At 41.3% G+C, this 19,285-nt stretch overlaps 1 protein-coding gene across 1 annotated transcript in view; it reads left to right on the top strand.

Annotated features, from left to right (window-relative positions):
- Positions 1-19,285, top strand: part of gpc5c (glypican 5c) — a gene marked incomplete at its 3' end in the record, with an annotated part of 69,505 nt that overhangs the window by 1,266 nt on the left and 48,954 nt on the right. Inside the window, exons 2-3 of the mRNA XM_079453649.1 lie at positions 7,902-8,063; positions 17,904-18,622. Of these exons, the coding sequence (XP_079309775.1) occupies positions 7,902-8,063; positions 17,904-18,622 (881 nt within the window). The remainder of the gene's footprint in view (positions 1-7,901; positions 8,064-17,903; positions 18,623-19,285) is intronic.

Below are 19,285 nucleotides of genomic sequence, written 5' to 3'. Positions count from 1 at the left end.
GCTGTAAAGCCCTGAACTGTGTAACTGTAAATGATATGTCTTCAGACAAGGATCGTGTCAGGTTGAGGGAATGAGCTTTGACAGATAAACTCAGCCAGCTGCTTTGACGCATGACTCAGCGAAGAGGAGCGAGCCTTCCTGGAATGACTGCGGCTGAGCTCACCGGGGGCAAATATGCTGGGAGCCTGAGACTGAACCTGTTCTCTTATGACCGGGTCCTCGCACCTACATCTGGCGCTTTACCTACGTAGTTTACATCCAGCACACCTGAAACAATTGTGTGGATGTTTTTGAACAGAATAGTCTGACAGTTGTTTTAGCGACGTATGGCATATAGTGAGTAAGGACAGATGCGTTTTGGATTGCAAAAATCAGGGAATTTTCAAGGCAGGAAACTTTCCTTGGGAAAATATGGGAATAAATTGGGAATTTACAATATTGAAGGTTACCCTATAACCGTGAATGAGGTGTACATTTAGTTCGTACCAACTAACATTTTGAAAATGCGATTTTCATTAACCTGAAAATTTGCATCAGAATAACTTAACGAAAGATTTACACAAAAAATCGTTCTGTGCGTGTTCCAAGAATGAGGTCCAAAGTGTTTCAAGAGCTGCACAACTTCTGATCATAACTTGTGCTCTAGAATGATTTCTCTGTAATTTCTCTTTGTCTGATTGCGGTTGTCAGCACATTTCTCTGAGCTAAAACTAGAGGACAACTATATCATATTGTGTGGTTCTGCCTGTGATCATTATACTTTTAGACAAATAAAAGCTCAAACGGGTTGGGATAGTTCACAATTCTGTCATGAACTACTCACTCTCTAGTTGTTCCAAACATGTATACATGTATTTGTTTGGTGGAACACAAATACATTTAGAAGAATGTTAGCAACTGACATTTTTGGGGCATCATTGACTACCATAGGAGAAATGATTAAAATGTTAGTCAAAGGTGCCACAGAACCTTTTGCTTTCCTAAATTGTTCCAAGAAACATAAAATACAAAAATGTTGGAAGTCAGTAATGCCCCAGAAATCTCAGTTGCTGACTTTCTTCCAAATATCTTTGTTCAGCCGGTCAAATAAATGTATAAAGGTTTGGAACAACTTGAGGAGCTTTTTGTGTGAACTATCCCTTTAAAGGAAGAAGGTCAAACAAGTTACAGATTGCCTTTTATGGAGAAACACTGTGATTTTATTCCGATAAGAAGCATATAGAAACAGTAAAACTGTCTGCTGAAGCATTGTGAGTTGCAGTGATGATAAATTTAATTTAGCACAACATCTATTGATGCTCAGAATGACATTTTGTCAATGCACATAGCTGTTTGTTTATTTAAAAGGATCCTGAAGTGAAACGTGCCATAGGATTATTAAACATACGCACAAGCCAATTGCGATTGTGCCAGTATGGTCCCCGCAGCAATGCCCAACCGTGCCAGGTTTGAGGAAGTTCATTGTCATCAAAAACACAAGCTTGAGCCCATAACTCTGAGAACATTGCACTGTTCTCAGATCAGCGGTTAAGTGCAGGACTACATAGTCTTCTTATTTGCCACAGCAACTTGGCATAATAAAGGCTGAGACTGCAGCAACATGAGTGCAAAAAAGTTGTATGGTAGTAGTTTAATGTTTTTGCTGAACTTTGTGTTTTTTATGCACTGGTACATTCTGATGAGGTGCTTCTTTTTGTTCTAATTAGGCTCCATTAAACCTGGCTTGAGAACAGCAGGGAACAGATATTAAATGGTATGTGCTTTAAATGCAGTTATGGCACTCATTCGGTGACAGCTGAGAGGCATCAAGCGGCGAGACTGAATCCCAGAGGTCAGCTTGCATGCAAGAGGGCAGCCTTAGACAACAAGAGGCTTTGAGTGAAAGTCTGAAATCTCAGACATGTAGGAATTTTCACAGCCACTATTACTGATGGGCAGAAACTCAAGATATCTATCTGTTATCTGTCCGTCTTTCTGTCTATCTATTGTCTAGAGAGCTATGTTATGTGAAACTGCTTCTGTCCTACAGATGCTCTCTAGGAGAGAGAGAAGGGTCTGTAAGCGGGTTGTTGCTGTATGTGAAGGACCTGAAGTTGAGCTCATTGGGTTGAAAACTGTTCGTTCTTTCTTCATAAGCGCTGACAGGATCTGAGGGAAGGAGGATGGCTGTTCTCAGATCAGGTGCCAAGCCGCGACTCCACCTTAGAAACCCGGGCTCTCTTTATGAAAGCGCACTGTTGATAACATAAGTCTTTGAGACTATAGTACAGAAAGAGGCTTTGGCCTCTGTGTTTAAAGGAATAGTTCACCCCAAAAAATATTTTACTCACCCTCTTGTCATTTCAAACCTGTATAATTTCCTTTCTTCTGCCAAACACAAAAGAAGATATTTTGAAGAATGTTGGTAACCAAAAAACAGCAGTACCCATTCACTTCTATTGTATGGACACAAAGCCAATGCAAGTCAATGGGTGCCGCTGTTGTTGTTTTGCAATATTATTTGTATGACCTGTAATATATCCATAAAGATTTACCTATGTTTCGGCAGGTATGGTGCTGCTACGTGTAATGAAACAAAGTAAAGCGACATTTTGATTTGTGTCAATCCAATATTTAAAAGGACACTTCAGATCATCTGCTCAGTCTTTTTCATCTAGTCCCGTTAATGAATTGCCAGCCATTTAATTCAGTTAAAAGTGCTTCACTTAATTAAAGTTGCGTATCGGCTGACTGTTTTTTAAGTTATGACCTCTGTCTGTCTGCTAAGCCCTTCACATGGAGACTGACCAGTAGACAGGATCCAGTCAGTTGCAACAAAAAAATCGTTTCCTCCACAAATGAACACAACCACTTTATTCAGATTCTAGACGTCTGACTTGCAGAATGATTACTGCATTGCTTTATCAGTAGATTGGTTATTTGCTGATTCAGAACCACTTTTATACATAAGCCATTTAATCCAACTGTATCCGCTACATCGTTACTGATGTCTAAGGTTCTAGAAGTGGCTGAGCTTGTTTATTCAAGTAATGGAAAAACATATTTTACAATTGTTTATACAGTTACAGAATGCAGGTCATATGGTATGTTAGTATTTGATTTTCCTTGTTTTATTTTGGGACTGTTCATATTCTAATGTGAAATGGCATGATGTGATTTTTCATATCTAGAAAATGTGCTTAGAAACATGTAAATAGAAAATAACGTATGGACAAGATAAACAAGATGATGAAAAATGTAGAAATCAAGTATTTTCTTTACTGTGTAATAGCTTTTTTTTGTAAACTAAATATAAGTCACATTCTGTAAGTAATGCTGAATGTTCACAAAAACACTGTATTATGTGTGTGGAACATCAAGACAGCATTAGATGAAGATTCTGTTTGCTTCAAACAGCCAGTGCATTCATGCCTTCAATCTCTGGCACGAGAAGAAAGACCCAAGTCTGTACATATTTACTTTTCTTTGGACTTTTTAGACTTCAGACAGAATTCAGCACCTGCTTGCTTTCGTCAGTCTGTCTTTTTGCCCTTACCAAAACACTCTTTTAGTGCGTCCAAAAGTGTAGGCCAAAGCATGTGGCACTGTTAAAAATTTGAGATGGTAGCAGGGAGAGGTTCTTAGTTCTAGTCCTGCAATTGATGAGCCATGAGCTGTTTTCAACCCATTAGCAAGGCTAATCATGTCATAGGTGAACTATTAGCTTTGGTTGCATTTGATCAAACTTGTATGGCATAATATTTTTCACCTGGCAGATTGTGGCACTAGCAACTCTGGTGTCAAGGGTTCGATTCTAAGTGATATACGTTGAAGTATAAGTTGATTGCAATGACTCTCTGGATCAGTAGCATCTGCTAAATACAGAAATGTCAAGATTTGGTGTCTTTGGTGTACTGCAAAAATGCCATTTTCTATTAAATCAGAGGCTTGCTGGGTGTTGGTCTCAGAAAGTCCCCTGTTAACCTGTCCAATCTGTCCAGTTTTCTCCTTTAGCCCCGTCTCCACCTGTTCATCCTGTGTGTTTGAAGTCTGAAGAAGAATGTGATAATTTAACTTGACAAACTTTAAGTATAAAGTTATATCAGAATATATTTGAAAACAGGACATTATATAACCAGCAAGTTTTACATTCTTTCTGGCAAATGAAAGCACCGCCCTTTTTGTCTCAAAAGTTTGAGCTAACTGCATTGACCTAGAACTTTGACTGTACATAACGTTTGGAAGTATTAAAATAATCCAGGTTTTTCAAACAATTGTGGTGGTAGGGGTGGGCGGAACGTCCAAAAATCTATTTCACGTAATTAGTTATTTTATACCGGGGTGGTGGTCCCTCTTTTTAAGAAGGGGGACCGGAGGGTGTGTTCCAACTACAGGGGGATCACACTTCTCAGCCTTCCCGGGAAAGTCTATGCCAGGGTACTGGAGAGGAGAATACGGCCGATAGTAGAACCTCGGATTCAGGAGGAACAGTGTGGTTTTCGTCCAGGCCGTGGAACGCTGGACCAGCTCTACACCCTCTACAGGGTGCTGGAGGGTTCATGGGAGTTTGCTCAACCAATCCACATGTGTTTTGTGGATTTGGAGAAGGCATTCGACTGTGTCCCTCGTGGCATCCTGTGGAGGGTGCTTCGGGAGTATGGAGTCTGTGGGGCCGGAGCGTGTCAGGTTTGGGGACCACATGATCTCGTCTCTGCTATTTGCGGATGATGTTGTCGTGTTGGCCCCTTCAAACCAGGACCTTCAGCATGCACTGGGACGGTTTACAGCAGAGTGTGAAGCGGCTGGAATGAAAATCAGTACCTCCAAATCCGAGGCCATGGTCCTCAGTCGGAAAAGGGTGGCTTGCCCACTTCAGGTTGGTGGAGAGTTCCTTCCTCAGGTGGAGGAGTTTAAGTATCTCGGGGTCTTATTCACGAGTGAGGGAAGGATGGAACGGGAGATTGACAGACGGATCGGTGCAGCTTCTGCGGTAATGCGGTCGATGTACCGGTCCGTTGTGGTGAAGAAAGAGCTGAGCCGCAAGGCGAAGCTCTCAATTTACCGGTCAATCTATGTTCCTACTCTCACCTATGGTCATGAGCTTTGGGTCATGACCGAAAGGACAAGATCCCGGATAAAGGCGGCTGAAATGAGCTTCCTCCGCAGGGTGGCTGGGCGATCCCTTAGAGATAGGGTGAGAAGCTCAGTCACCCGGGAGGAGCTCGGAGTAGAGCCGCTGCTCCTCCACATCGAGAGGGGTCAGCTGAGGTGGCTTGGGCATCTGTTACGGATGCCTACTGGACGCCTTCCCCGGAAGGTGCTCCGGGCCCGTCCGACCGGGAGGAGACCCCGGGAAAGACCTAGGACACGCTGGTGGGACTATGTCTCCCGGCTGGCCTGGGAACGCCTCGGTGTCCCCCCGGAAGAGCTGGAGGAAGTGTCTAGGGTGAGGGATGTCTGGGCACCTCTGCTTAGACTGCTGCCCCCGCGACCCGGCCCCGGATAAGCGGAAGAAAATGAATGAATGAATGAGTTATTTTATTTCACTGTAACAATTTCCCATTATAATTCTATATCTTATACCTCATTTTTTTAGATTAGATTGATTTACTCCATTTATTTATTACAGTTCCTTTATCTTCTGGCTGTATCATATGTATACAGTAGGAAGACAGACAACATGTATAACAATTTAGTATGAATATATGCACAAACAATAGTACATGTATAGGACTGGTACTATAAACTGGTGTTCGTGGGGTCTGAAATGTAGGTCCTCATCGCACTTTACTCTATTAGATGCACATTTTTAGTGTGACTCTCTTTTGGTCATTATTTAAGTCATTAGCATGACATTGTATACCAAAAAACGATACCTAATATGCACTGTTAGTTGCTTTGGCTAAAACTGTCTGCCATATGCATAAAAGTGTAAATGTAACCTTCACGTGCCTGTGTTTGCTCAGTCATCGGAGCCCAGTACAAACATTTATTTTATGTTTTAACGGCCAGGTCGAGGTGAGACTATTTCTGCCATGTTTGATTTGCTGAAGGCAGGCAAGGATTTTGCTGCTGTTTTGACCCAACAGCATGTACCTGAGCCAGGAATTCTCAACTAGGAACCTGTGTATATATAAGCTGCGTCTCTGAGGTATAGTTTTCATGTGGACTTGCAGCAGTTTGTACATGGGTGCACACATCTTGTAGGCCCTGGAGTATGCGGATGCATACTCTGGACTTCAAGCACTTGTCTGTGACCGCTGCATTTAGTGGTAATCGAAGCTTCTGTCTGGCTTGACCGTAGAGTTCACTTTAACAAAACTTGGATTCTGTATAAGCATCTAAAAAAACCACACTCCTTGCTCTTCGTCTAATTTCGGCCAAATCCACCAATCCCCCTATTCCTTGGCATCCGTTTATTGCGCTCTTAATGTTGGCACAAATGCCAGCCAGCACTCCACAAAGCCAAACGCTGGAGCCGCACGCCTGTGGGTTTGAGAAATGCAGGTGCGCTGGCCAGGACGCTTGAGAGATGTTTTCTTTCAACAGGGTTCGTCCCAAAAACAGCACATCAGTTGTGGGTAAACATCCTGCTGTTTCCAGCATACGCCAGCACTTCAAAGCAACGAGAGAGCTTCTGTACAGGATAGTCAGGGCACACATCAGTTGGGATGCTACTTTAGTGACTTTGCTTGCCCATAAAGTTACTTTTGAACTTCTTGGGCAGAAAGCATCAGGAAATTGCTGAAGTCGTAACTTAAAAAAAACGAAAACATTTTCGTTTGGCACTGAAAAGAGGCTTCTGCCACATCTTACTTGTGAGGCTGTGTTCGGCTTGACCTGGAAATTAACTGTGACCCTGAGGTCATTGGTGGTCCTGATGTCACTAGTATGTGCAGAATGAAGACTTCGTCTGGCCAATCAAGAGAATTGGATATGTCATCTGATGGTGATTATGGGATCAAGCTGGTTTTGAACCATAGACTTGTGAAACAGAGGAAGTGTCTACTCGGGCAGAACCACAGACACCTGCCGGGGTCCTAATGTACTTGCCAGGAGCTGAATTAATTCCATCATTTGTTAATTAGGGCTTTGGGAGAGAAGGATGCCAAAGAGGATTCCAGATGGTCTTCTAGATCCCTTTCAAATCTTTAAACAAGGATCCTCCTACTATAATAACTATTTAACTTAAGAATTTCTAATAATATTTAAAAGATGGTTCACCCTCGCCTCTTGTAATTTCAAACCTGTTTGACTTTCATTCCTCTGCAGAACACGAAAGAAGATATTTTGAAGAATGTTGGTAACCAAACAGTGGCGGTACCCATTTACTTGCATTGCTTTTGCATCTGACCTTCTTCAAAGTATGAAAGAAATTCAAACTGGTTTGAAATGAGTGTGAGTAAATTATGATTTTCATTTTGGGTAAACCATCACTTTAACTGACAGGTCTTGGTGTCTTCTGTTATGCTGTTGACAGCATGTAGCCTGGGATTTTTAAAACAGGACCACTGTTTGTCATGTTGTCCTGAAGAGCAGGTGCTTGTGGTTTCCACTTGACCTGAATCGGTTCCCGGTGTCTGCCTGTGCAGCTAATGAAACCCTATCTCATAGATCTTCATTAATGTCCCATGAGTCATACTTGAGTCATAAAGTGCAACGAGGACATTTGTATAGCACGGAAATGGCATGACGCTCTTTCACAGGCCTAACATCAGAGATCTTGGGCAGGTGATCCAGTCATTCTGTCTTACTCTGTCCTCCATCTGTGTGTATGTATAATTTATGTTGTGTACGATTTGGTTGATTTAGGTTTTAGCTAACTGTAATGATTGTCATCCTACTTGATAACCTACACTGTGCGCTAACGTTAAAAGTAAATGCTGTCTAACAAATGCCTCTTGTCTTCTTCCCCTTTTTAGATGTGGACCTGTCGATGTGCAAGCACACTGGACCGTCATGCTGTACACGGAAAATGGAAGAGAGCTACAAAGCGGCGGTCCTGAGAGACACCACCCACAGCATCAGATTATACAGCTTTGAGCTTAAATATCTCATCTCTACCAATGCCGCTGCTTTTCAGGGTAGATGGATGGATGAATGGATGCATGGATGGATGAATGGTGAAAGTGCAAAAGCTCGGGCAATATAGCTAAAAGTATTTTAAGGGAGTATGGAATATTCAGTATATCTGTCCAGTGTCTGTTAAATAAAAAAAAACAATACTAGGGAATAACAAAGTCTTACAATAGCAATTTGAAAGACTGACAGCATGACAAAACACATGAAAACTGTGATAAAAATTAAGGTTATCTAACCTGGTCTGTGTACCTGTTTTTGTGTCTTGGGTTTATTTAATCTGTATAGACGGCACAACGGTTTTGTTCCATGTGGTTTGGCAGCCTGTGAATAGAAGAGATGCTATAGAGTTTCATCTTGGGTTATATGTGAACACGAAGCCATCACTCTGATCAAAGCCTCGGATTTGTCTTTTAGGAAAGTATGAGCTAGTTGCATTTAGTCTTAATTATTCCATTATATTTAAGTTCTGCTTTTCGAAGTCTTATTATATGTAGAGGGGGAATACTTGCCCAGTCTCTCAAGTGTGTCTGACCTAGTGGCCAAACCATAATCCGCAGTAGGGCTTTAAAGAATCTCAGTCATACACAGCCTTGTGTGTGTTTTGGCGGAGAGAACCGGTTGTTATTAAGGTCTACTGTCAGTTCATTCATATGTATAGCTCGGGTGTGAATGAATGAGCACTCACATGTGCTAATTCAGACCCACACTATACGCTAACACGATCTAGCAGCAGTTACACCACAGTACTGGACATTGTTTTTTTTCTGTATCTAAAAGAGTGCAAATTATGTAGATGCCTTCATTTTTGCTTCTCAATCAATTCTTTGTCCTTTCGCAGTAGCCCAAACTGCTCTACAGAATGCATTTTCGTAAATTCGTTATCTCCTTTGGCAAAGAAGCGAAAGTGTGGTGACATCATAGTCCCGTGTCAGCCATAGTAGCTCTTCGAAAGGGAGGGGTCAGTGGTGGAGTGAGCCGTTGGTTGCAATTTGCAACCTCGCCGCTATAGATGCCACTAAATTTCACTGAATGGTCCTTTAAAAATGCAGCACTTTCACATTTTAAATGTGTGAGCTCTTTACATTTGAATGGATTTTGATTGACTGTCATGGTTTTATCATTCATTAGCTGCGACAAAAACAAATTCTTAGAAGAAACATAACCATGTTGCCCTTTGGTGTGGTTACTAATATGGTTTTTACTTGTTTACAGTTAGGGATGATTCACATTTCACATCTAAAACCGCCACATTCTCTAGTCAAATACTCCCAGTGTGTGGCACTCTGTAAAGTTGAACTATTTCCATCTCGATGCGGTGCCGACGCACCTAGAAAAATGCTGCGTGTCTACATTTAAAATAACAAACTTGCACACGCAAAAGACCCTAATGTGAATTGCCCCTTATTGTTCTTGGTCTGATCAGGCCTTAAATCAGAACAGAACATACATTGGTCTCATTTTAAGATCATGGCCCATGTGTTGAGAGCGACTGATTTAGTTGATGCATTCATCCAAGCAATTTGGCTTATGTGTCTTTCTCTGTGTGTGCATACATCTGTTTTTTCCCATTTGCCTTGGTTCTCATCAGAAAGCTCGCCAGACAGTTGATTCTTATAATCTATCTTTAGTATGTTTAGAGTGAGAGTGGGTGTTTGTTTTATATTTTTATAGTTAGGATGGCTTGTTCTTTAAGGAATGTGTGCCTGTGATTATTTAAGCTAAATCTGATAAATCACAAAATTATAAAAATGCATTGAAGTTTAGACTGTCAGTTGATAAAATGCAGCACATTTCTACTTTTCTTTCCTTGGGACTTAAACCCATGATCGCTGCATTGATAGCTTTAAACTAGTTGATATTAAAGACAAGTGGAGATAAACATCTCTCACAGTCTCTCAATGTGCAAACAGATGTACACACAGTTCTGGAATGCTGTTCAGTGAAAATCAATGTCTGTGAAATCTAGTAAAACTCTTATTGCTGTCAGCAGTGTCAATAGATTCCTTCTTGAGGCCGTTTTTGCTTCGGGGAAACCCTTCTCTCGTCCTCATTCCCCTTGTCTGGTCTTCATTTCTCGTTTTTCCTCCCGTTATTCATCTCCCCCGTGTTTTCATCAGTGATCGCATGACTTGTAAAGTCTCTAAGGAGTCTCCATCCTTCTACGCATTCTCCTCCTACAGATCATTTGGCTTTATAGGAGAGTAGATTTATCCATTGACTAATTGAGCTTGCCATGTTACTTCCTCAGCTGGACCTGGACCACGACTCGTGTCCCCTAAAGAGAAAAAGGAAGAGAAAAGGATTGAGGCAGTTTGGCTGGAACTGATGGGCCGACCCAAAGACAGCGCCTGATGTCAGAGCGAGTGGGCTCGGGATAGGAAACCGTGTACCGGTTTTCTATTCCTACAATACTGTACCGCTGAGCAAATCCGGTGGCTTCAGCTTCACACGCAATGCACCTGCTAGGTCATCATTCCCATGGAAATGGTGGAATGAATGTTTCCTAAACTACTTGTCTCATCATGAGATGGACGCTGGTGTTCGGGGAATGCCGGTGGATCGTTGTTCACCGTTCAGGACTGAATTAATGCTTTTGTTGTTTACTTAACACTTAACAAAGGTTAGAGAGATTTTAAGCCACACAGCTTTCTGTAGTTCTCTAAAGAACACACGCTGAGCTCTTCAGCAAGTACAATAAAATGTTACTATTAAATTGTAATGCACTTGAACAGTTCGATTTAACCAAATTTAGCAATAATGTTATAGTTCAACTAATAGGACTTTTTTCTCCAGCTGGACAAGCCTGAAAATCTAGCCGGTAGTACTGTCACATGGTTTTTCGCGAATGAGAACTGCTCTTGTCAATTGACTAATTCAGAATAGTTTACTTGGTTTTTAGTATACTACACAGCTTAAAGGAACATTCTCAAAATGTTCATCAAATGCTCATCATTTACTCACCTTCGAGTTGTTCCAAATCTGTGTAATTTCTTTGTTCTGATGAACACAGAGAAAGATATTTGGAAGAAGTTCTTGGCTTCCATAGACGACTATAGTGGGGAAAAATGACAATGGTTGTCAACATTGGTCCAGAACTGTTTGCTTTTCTACATTCTTCAAAATATATTTTTGTGTTCAACAGAACAAAAACATTTACAAATCAAATGTTCATACTATGGTAGTCAATGGTGGCCAAGGACTGTTTGGTTACAAGCATTCTTCCTTATAGATTATATAAAAGTAATAAGTATCTCATAAGCTACATGATTTAAGTTATCCTTCATATCTGCAGTACAGGATGGGTCAAGCACAAAAGTAAAAAAAAATTAAACAGCTAACCCCAAGTATGAGCAAGAACCATAGTGAAATCCTCTAATCATGGTAAGAATGGAAAGAAAACAGGAGTAGAAGTACAAGCCAGGGGCTGTCCAGGGAGAAAGGGAGTGGTATCTTCTCCAGAGTGCCATTATAGCCACATTCACACGCCTTTTAAGTTGGCGTCTAACTTCCTTGTGTCTCATTATTCACATCATTACCTCAAACTGAAACGGACAACCGAACACACAATCCAAACACGCCTCTCCACCCTCACTCCTCATCTCATCCAACATCATTAGGTTGTCCCAGTTTCAGGAGTTGATGTTTTGATTTCCTGTGATGATGTTCAGTCTTTCCTAAAGCACGGTAATGGTAGAAGTTCAATCAGAAAGACCTGCCACCAGTCATCTCACAATATGTCTGAAGAGCTGGAACATGAAGAAAGTGTCCAGTTAGAAAACACGTTTTTCTCATTGAAAATTTCAGATGTTGTTCACCCACAAATGCTGTCATTAACTCTCATGTTGTGCCAAACCTGTGTGACTCTTTTCTTCCGTGGAACACAAAAGAATTCTTCAAAAATGTACTCCAGTCCCAATTTAATGTAATTGCATCGGAAAGATTGACCAATTCATTCTTCAGAAGGTTTTGCATTCCACTCAAGAAAAAGCCATACAATGACGTTCTTTATTTTCTGCTTTTGAGGAACCCAAGTTACTCTCTCTTTTGCAGCTGCCCGACCTCTCATATTTTCTAAACCTGAAATTGGTTTTTATTCAGAGTTGTTAGCGGACTTAAATTCTTCAGTTGTTTTTTTCCAAAACAAAAGAAACACTGGCGTGTATTGCCCTCATTGATTTTGTTTGTTGTAACACAAATATGTCAAGCGAGTTGTTTTCCAAGAACGATTTGGTTTACACAGCAATTCCCCACATCGGCTTTGGACGGCAGAGACTTACTCAATCCAGAGCTGAATGCCGATGATTATCGTGAAGGAATCTATCCGCCTCGGGTGATAGATTCTCATCTTAAACCAGACAAGCCAATCACTTTATCTTTTACCGAGAGCTGCCTTTTCACACAACCGCATTCTCGTGGCATCTTGCAGCCGCTTCCATCTAATTTTGAACTATGTTTTAAGTTGTTGGAGCATGGGTGCTATCCACTATGGGCCTTCTTTTGTACTCCTCTCAATAATAGCAAATAATAATAGCAAAGAGACATTATTTATCTTGTTAACAGTTTTATTGTCTCTCTCATTGCTTGCCATTCTTCAGCTTCTCATCTATACGTTTTAGTAATGTGCTATATGTTCTCTTATCACAGCTGTCCTGCTCAGAGGACATGGGTGTATGTATTGTCACTAATTAAAGTGGGATTTTAGAGCTCGCTGTAGAGGTGATGAACTCATATCTGCGTATAACCCGCATGAAACACGAGCCCTTGGCTGGATTACGGGGCTTTCTGGGGTGGAAGACGATTGACAGACGATGGACCCTCGTGTCTCGGACAAGCATGCCCCCTGAATGCTGAATGATGACCGTAGTGGCTGAGGAATGCTTGGTGGCCTTGTGTGTAGAGTAGTGTCTCTTGGCGCTGATAAAAATGGGTCACAGTGCATGACCAAATATTAGTTTGCAGTAGATTTGATTTAAAATCGAATGCATTTGAAAAGACGAAATATTTTTAGTTTGTGCGAGTTTATTGGAGAAACATTCACCGCTGTGTGTATGGGGATCGTTAAGTCATTTTTCATTTGTGTTCCTCATATACATTTATTTAACTAATATTGTCTTAATTCTCTATATACTGTCGTTTTTTTAGGCTTTAGTTGACAATGCATTGTCAAAGACTTTTGGTAGTTTGACATGTTCACCAAGACCACTTGGCTACTCCTGCGACGACCTTTGACGTAAAACTCAAAACTGGATGGGTTTTCTTGCATGTGTCTGTTTCCAATAAGTCTTCACTGTCGTACAGTATGGTATTAATGACAAGTAAAATCACACCGTGTGGACGGATTAATATCTAGTATTGGCTGCCATGACAGCATAAGGCAGATGAGGTAATGTTGGATTTAAATTACAATCTTCCATTATCTCCTTAAAGGGACAGTTCACCCCAAAAAAAGAAAATGATGTAATCATTTAATCGCCCACTTATCATTTCAAACCGTAGACTGTATAAAAGATAGACAGCGTGACGCCGCTTCCTTCCATTGTAATGAATTGATAATAAAACGTCCGACGATGGGTGCTGACATGTTATGCAAAAACATCACTTTGGAGCCTGCACATGCGCAGAAGGAATCGTCAGTGAAGCCAGAGTCTGCGCAGTAGGGAGCACAAAGTGCTGCACGGTATAAAGGTCCTGCAAATATTCCCTGATGACTCAATCGTAAACGAAGAAATCATATTACATCTCTCCTTTTTATAACATCTTAGAACTAACTAAAACCAAACTTATTCAAATAACTAACACTTGGACACGCATCAATGTGCTACACAAAGATATTCAGCTTTACTTTTCATGATGTGTGAGGAGGAACCCCTGTTTCATACCTGTATGACTTACTTTCTTCTGCTGAAAACAAAAGAAGATATTTTAAAACATATATCCAAACAATGTTAGTACCTATTTACTTTACATTGGTTTTGTGTCTATAGAAGTAAATAGCTTCCACTGTTGTTTGGTTATCAACATTCTTCGAAATATCTCGTTTGTGTTCTGCAGGAGTTAGAATATCATACAAGTTTGAAATGGCAAGAGGGTGAATAAATTTCGAACTGGGTGAACTGGGTTTTTCTCTCAAAAGTTTAAGGTAAACTCTTACATCTCATTATTGTGCTACCATTTGTTCAGTATAACTTGTGTGATTGAATCCCTTCGCCAGCAGGCCATGCGTCTAGGAAATGAGTTTTCTCCATTAAGTGAATTAGTCATCCCTAAAACCCTTTTGTAGACCATCTTAAGAGGCTGTAGAACTTCCAATTACATGGCTGTAAATCTGGCCCACATTTTGGCTCGCTGTGATGCTGCAGTCGCACAGTTTGCAAACCAGTAACTTACAGAGCGTTGCTTTTTTTCTGGAGCCGAGCGATGGGGATTAATCCTCCCATCATAAACCTTTATTTCTCTCTGCTGAGCACATTTGAAATCTGAGGCAACGTTTGCAACAGAATACAAACGTATTGATTTCTGCATATCGCTCAGTATATACTTTATACTCTACTGTTTAAATCAAACAGTGTGAAACACGGTCCAGTTGCTAATTTTAGCACTCTACATTACCACGTTTTCATTTTTTATTAACGTTTATTATAAAAACTCATGAATATGTCAAGGTTGATATTGGACATTGGTAATGGAAAGTCTATTGAAGTGCATTGCATCCTGGGACACACTATGTACAGAACATTTTTAAGCTTTGCATTTGTGGGAATACCAAAAATAGACCTGACAAATCTAATGAACAATGTGTGGTACTCCTGTTCAAATGGTGAAATCCTAATGGAGCAACAAATGGTCTCCAAAAGCTTTTTTCCCAGCTGTTGGTTTCTGGACTTGTCTGAGCCTTTTGGTAGGAGTTCCCCTGGGAATTCCTTTTTTAAAATGTAAACCCCCATTTTTTTTGCTGCAGAGAGGTGACTGAAGTGCCATGTGGACCATCCCTGAATTAGTCTTTGTTTTCGTCTAGTAATGGTAGGATTGTGCATTGTGTAAGCTTGTGTTCAGATGGACACGTTTAAAGTTCTACGGAAAATAAGAACAAGATCTCGAAGCCGAACATATTCAATTCACTTGATACCTCACTCGAGTCATCTCCCTAAAAGTTCCTCTGTCATCTGTTTTTTTTCTTTCTCACTGTCTTCGTTCGCCGTCTGTTTGTCTGTCTCTCTGCTGCTTCTGGCGGTTTTACAGAGCGTTCGTGGCATGAGGCTGCCCTCTGAAATGCGGTAACCTTACACTGCCGCATTCTGTTTGTGGCTTGCTGCTCTCGTTCCAAAGCATCTAGCCTATATGGCCACTTACATGCAAGTGCATTCACGGTTCATATGCAGTCATGAACAAACTGCGGCACATGGCAAGCTGACCTTTCCATTTCTCGCTCTCTCTTCTGCCAGGCTATTTTCTCTGTTTATTTCACATTTTCCATTCACTGGTCTTGATTTCCACCACTTGGTTAAACTGACCCGTTATTCAAATCTAAAATGTTTACCTTTTGTTAATCTTTGTGGCACCATTATATCGTATTTACATGAAGGCATTTGGGAGACGCTTTTATACAAACTTATGTTGCTTTATACTATACACTTGTTTCTGACTACGTGTATGTGCAATCCCCTGGGATCGAACCCATGACCTTGACATTGTTTGCACCATGGTCGAACAACTGACCAAATTTGTTTCTATTTCTGTTTAACACATTTTTTTCATGATAAAAGTCATTGCAGGGCCACTATGGTGCTCCAGTTAAAGAGCCCTGTATTACTTTTTCCCAGCTGTAGATTAAACGTCGAAAGTTTATCAAAATCCGTTTGGACTTAAATGTCCAGTTGATGAAATATAGCGGCATCTAGTGATGAGGTTGCCAACCAATGGCTCACTCCACCCCTTTCTAACCACTACACTGACTAACACAGGACTAAGATGTCGTCACGTTTTCACTTCTTTGCCGAAGGAGATAATGTATTTGTGAGACCGGCTCTGAGAAGTTTGCCAGTTTAGGGCTACTTTTTAAAAAACATGGCGAATTCCCGCCGTGTATGTAGATAGAAATAGGTCATTCTAAGGAAATAAAAACATAAGGCTTCTTTATGTAATGTCTTTATACACCTCTGAAGGTATAGTTATGTATATTATATTGCATTTCTGTCAATAGAGCCATAGCTTAGATTTTGAATGTTTATGTTTGTGAATGCTAATGTTAAATAGCAAAGTTATCTTTAAAGTTAACTTTACTAGATCTCATTCGATTAGTTAACTTTGTGCAATAGATTTGTCTTGTACTGTAAGTAATCATTTAAGGTTTGACCTGGCATTATTGAGCGTAGTTTGAGTAAAATTGGTTTGTACTTTTCTAGTTGATAACGCTTATTTTATCACATTTTGTCTGATGAATGGTAAAATAGCCAAAAGGTAGGGTCTGAGTCATATTTTCAGAATCATGGAGGTCACACAGACTCAGAAGTGGTATTTATTGACTTACCAGCCACTCAGAACAACTTTGCAACCACATGGCATCCATTCACAGGATCATTTTGTACCATCAGTTTCAGGTCAGAAGGTGTAAAAGTTTTATATTTAGTATGTCATTATGGCCCTGTGTAAAAGTCTTTGCTCTTAGCAAGGCAATTTGTAGTATGAAAAAAATTGGAGATCACTCCAGGTTTGTTGCCAGCTCTCCTCAATTAAGATGTCAATGAGACCCAAAGGAAAGATGTAATGTTATCTATGAGCTGGAGATGTTAAACTATTGAGCTTTGTTTGATGCTAATGTACAGAGATCAGCATCGGAAAGAGTTCATTCAGATTGGAAGTGCGTGTCCTGTGTGTGCAGTCCCTAATGGAGACAGGTTTGGAGAGAAAGTGTGTATGAGTTGCCCCCCCACTCACAACTGTTGTGAGTGGGGGGGGGTTCTCTTGTTTTCCTGGACAATTGTGACAGCACTGATGGAAGCTTATGGAGTGAAATTGAGAGATCTGCTTCTGTGTGTGTGTTGCCTGGTCTCATTTTCGGTCCAGTTGCTGCTGTTCCTCTCTCGCCTAACATGCCTTTAGTCTGACATCAGTGGCCTTAGAGAGAGTGGCACCCTGGGTACCTTAGTGTATGTGTGGTCGTGCTTAACTTCAGTACAGCTGAATAGACAGGCTGAGCCTGCGCTAACAAACCATTGACCCAACACCAGTCTTGGCACAAGTTTGTTCAATGTGTGTAAGTTTAGCTATATTTATGAGAGCCAAATGTACTCACCGACATATGACAACTAACTTGTAATTTCATTTTACTGGTCTTCACGAGATGAAAAAGGCTCACAAGTGAATCAATCACGATTTTCAGATCTATTGAATATGTTTGTGTGAGGGTTAGATTTAGGGAAAGGCGATAGAAAATATATTTAGCTTGAAATAAAATCAATGGAGGTCTATGAAATAACCTCAATAATATAATGAAAGTGTGTGTGTGTGGCTGCGTGCTTTTGTGTGTGCATGCAATATATACAGTAAACCGAACACAGGACTTATATGAACTAAATGAAAAAATGCAGGGTTATTTTCAACCAAGCGTTCGGTCAAAAAGAGACAAATCCAGCTGTTGGGTTAAATTAACCCAGAACATGTTTTACCCAATGATGGGTTAAAGCAACCCATTTATTTAAAATAAAGTCTAATTTAGAACCAGGAAATTGTGCTTCAAAAAAGCACAGTACTCAGAATTTCTTTTGCATGTAAATTTTAGATTTTAACCACAGATAGCCTCAAAGCCTTTTTGCATCTCATTCCCAACTCTGTCTCTCTTTCAGATACGTTCCAGTCTCTGTTGTCCTTTTCGCAGAGTCACTTGTTCTCTCTGTTCGAGACCATGTACACGTCACTCCTGCCCTCCATCTCCCCTCACATTCTGTGCCTCTACACCGACCTGTCTCACTACCTCCAGGGCACCGGCAACGTCTCCGTGGAAGCCGCCGTCCACTGTTTCTTCGACAGTCTTTTCCCATTGGTCCACACCCATATTGTCAACCCCAGCATGGCGGAGAGCATCGGCACCGGCGCTTCCGGCGACAGCCAACTCGGTGACTGTCTTCGTATGACCCGGCAGGACGTTAACCCTTTCGGTCCCCACCCCCGGACCATGACAGCAGAGCTAGTGAGTGCACTACAGGCGGGTCGGGCGCTCAGCATAGCGCTCGCAGTGGGGTCAGAGGTTATAAACGTGACATATACTGCAGAGTTGTCCAAGGAGTGCGTGCGTGCGCTGGTGCGCATGCAGTATTGTTCTCATTGCCGTGGGCTCACCCTGATTCGGGCGTGCAGAGGCTTTTGCCTTAATGTAATGCGAGGGTGCCTGGCAAGCCTCTCCGAGATCCACGCGCCTTGGAGACAGTATGTAAACATCCTGACGGATCTTGCACATATGGTCGCCGGAGAGCACAACTTGGAGCTCGCGCTGCTCGGGATCAAAGGTCACGTCGAAGATGCCATACTGTACGCTCAGCTACATGGGCCGAGGATAACTGCTACGGTGGGTGTCAATGGTAATATTACACATTCTGGATAGTTAGATTGAAGTTAGTGAGCCATTGGTTGCAATTCGCAACCTTACCACTAGATGCTGCTAAATGTCACACACTGGACCTTCAAGGCTAGTCCCAGACTAAAATGTATGTTTGAGCTATCTTGATTAAAAATAACTTGCTTTTTGTCTCAATATGCAGATACCTGTAATGTTTTTGTCTAGAAGAAACAGAGGCTTTTGAATGCATTCTGGCTTGGCCGGGCTGCAAAACCCTGTAAATTGTTTTTGGCAGGCTCTCCTCCACCTCTTAATCTCTGGTGTTTTATTTACATTGTGAAAATGCTTAAAACCAACCATCTTCCTCAGATCAGACTCCATTACCCACAAACCCCTGCTTGTGTTATTTTGCTCTTGATAATGCTGTGTTGGGTACTGTTTTTATGTCTCTTTGCAATTCTTAATCTCCTTCCAAAGATCATAAACACTAGCTTCTGTAAATGTGTGTGTGTGTTATTAAAGGAATTGTGGCAGTGGTTTGGTTTTCGCTGGGATACTTTCCCAAACGGACTGCGGTTGGCATGCCCTCCCATCATGTGCTGCCCGGGATGGCATGCTGTGCGTGTGTATGGCGAGTGTGTGTGTAGGAGATCAGGTTTTAGGGGTCTGTCG

The sequence above is a fragment of the Barbatula barbatula genome (assembly GCF_947034865.1).
Source record: "Barbatula barbatula genome assembly, chromosome: 3".
Lineage (NCBI taxonomy): Eukaryota > Metazoa > Chordata > Actinopteri > Cypriniformes > Nemacheilidae > Barbatula > Barbatula barbatula.
This window is presented reverse-complemented; position numbering and strand designations above follow the sequence as displayed.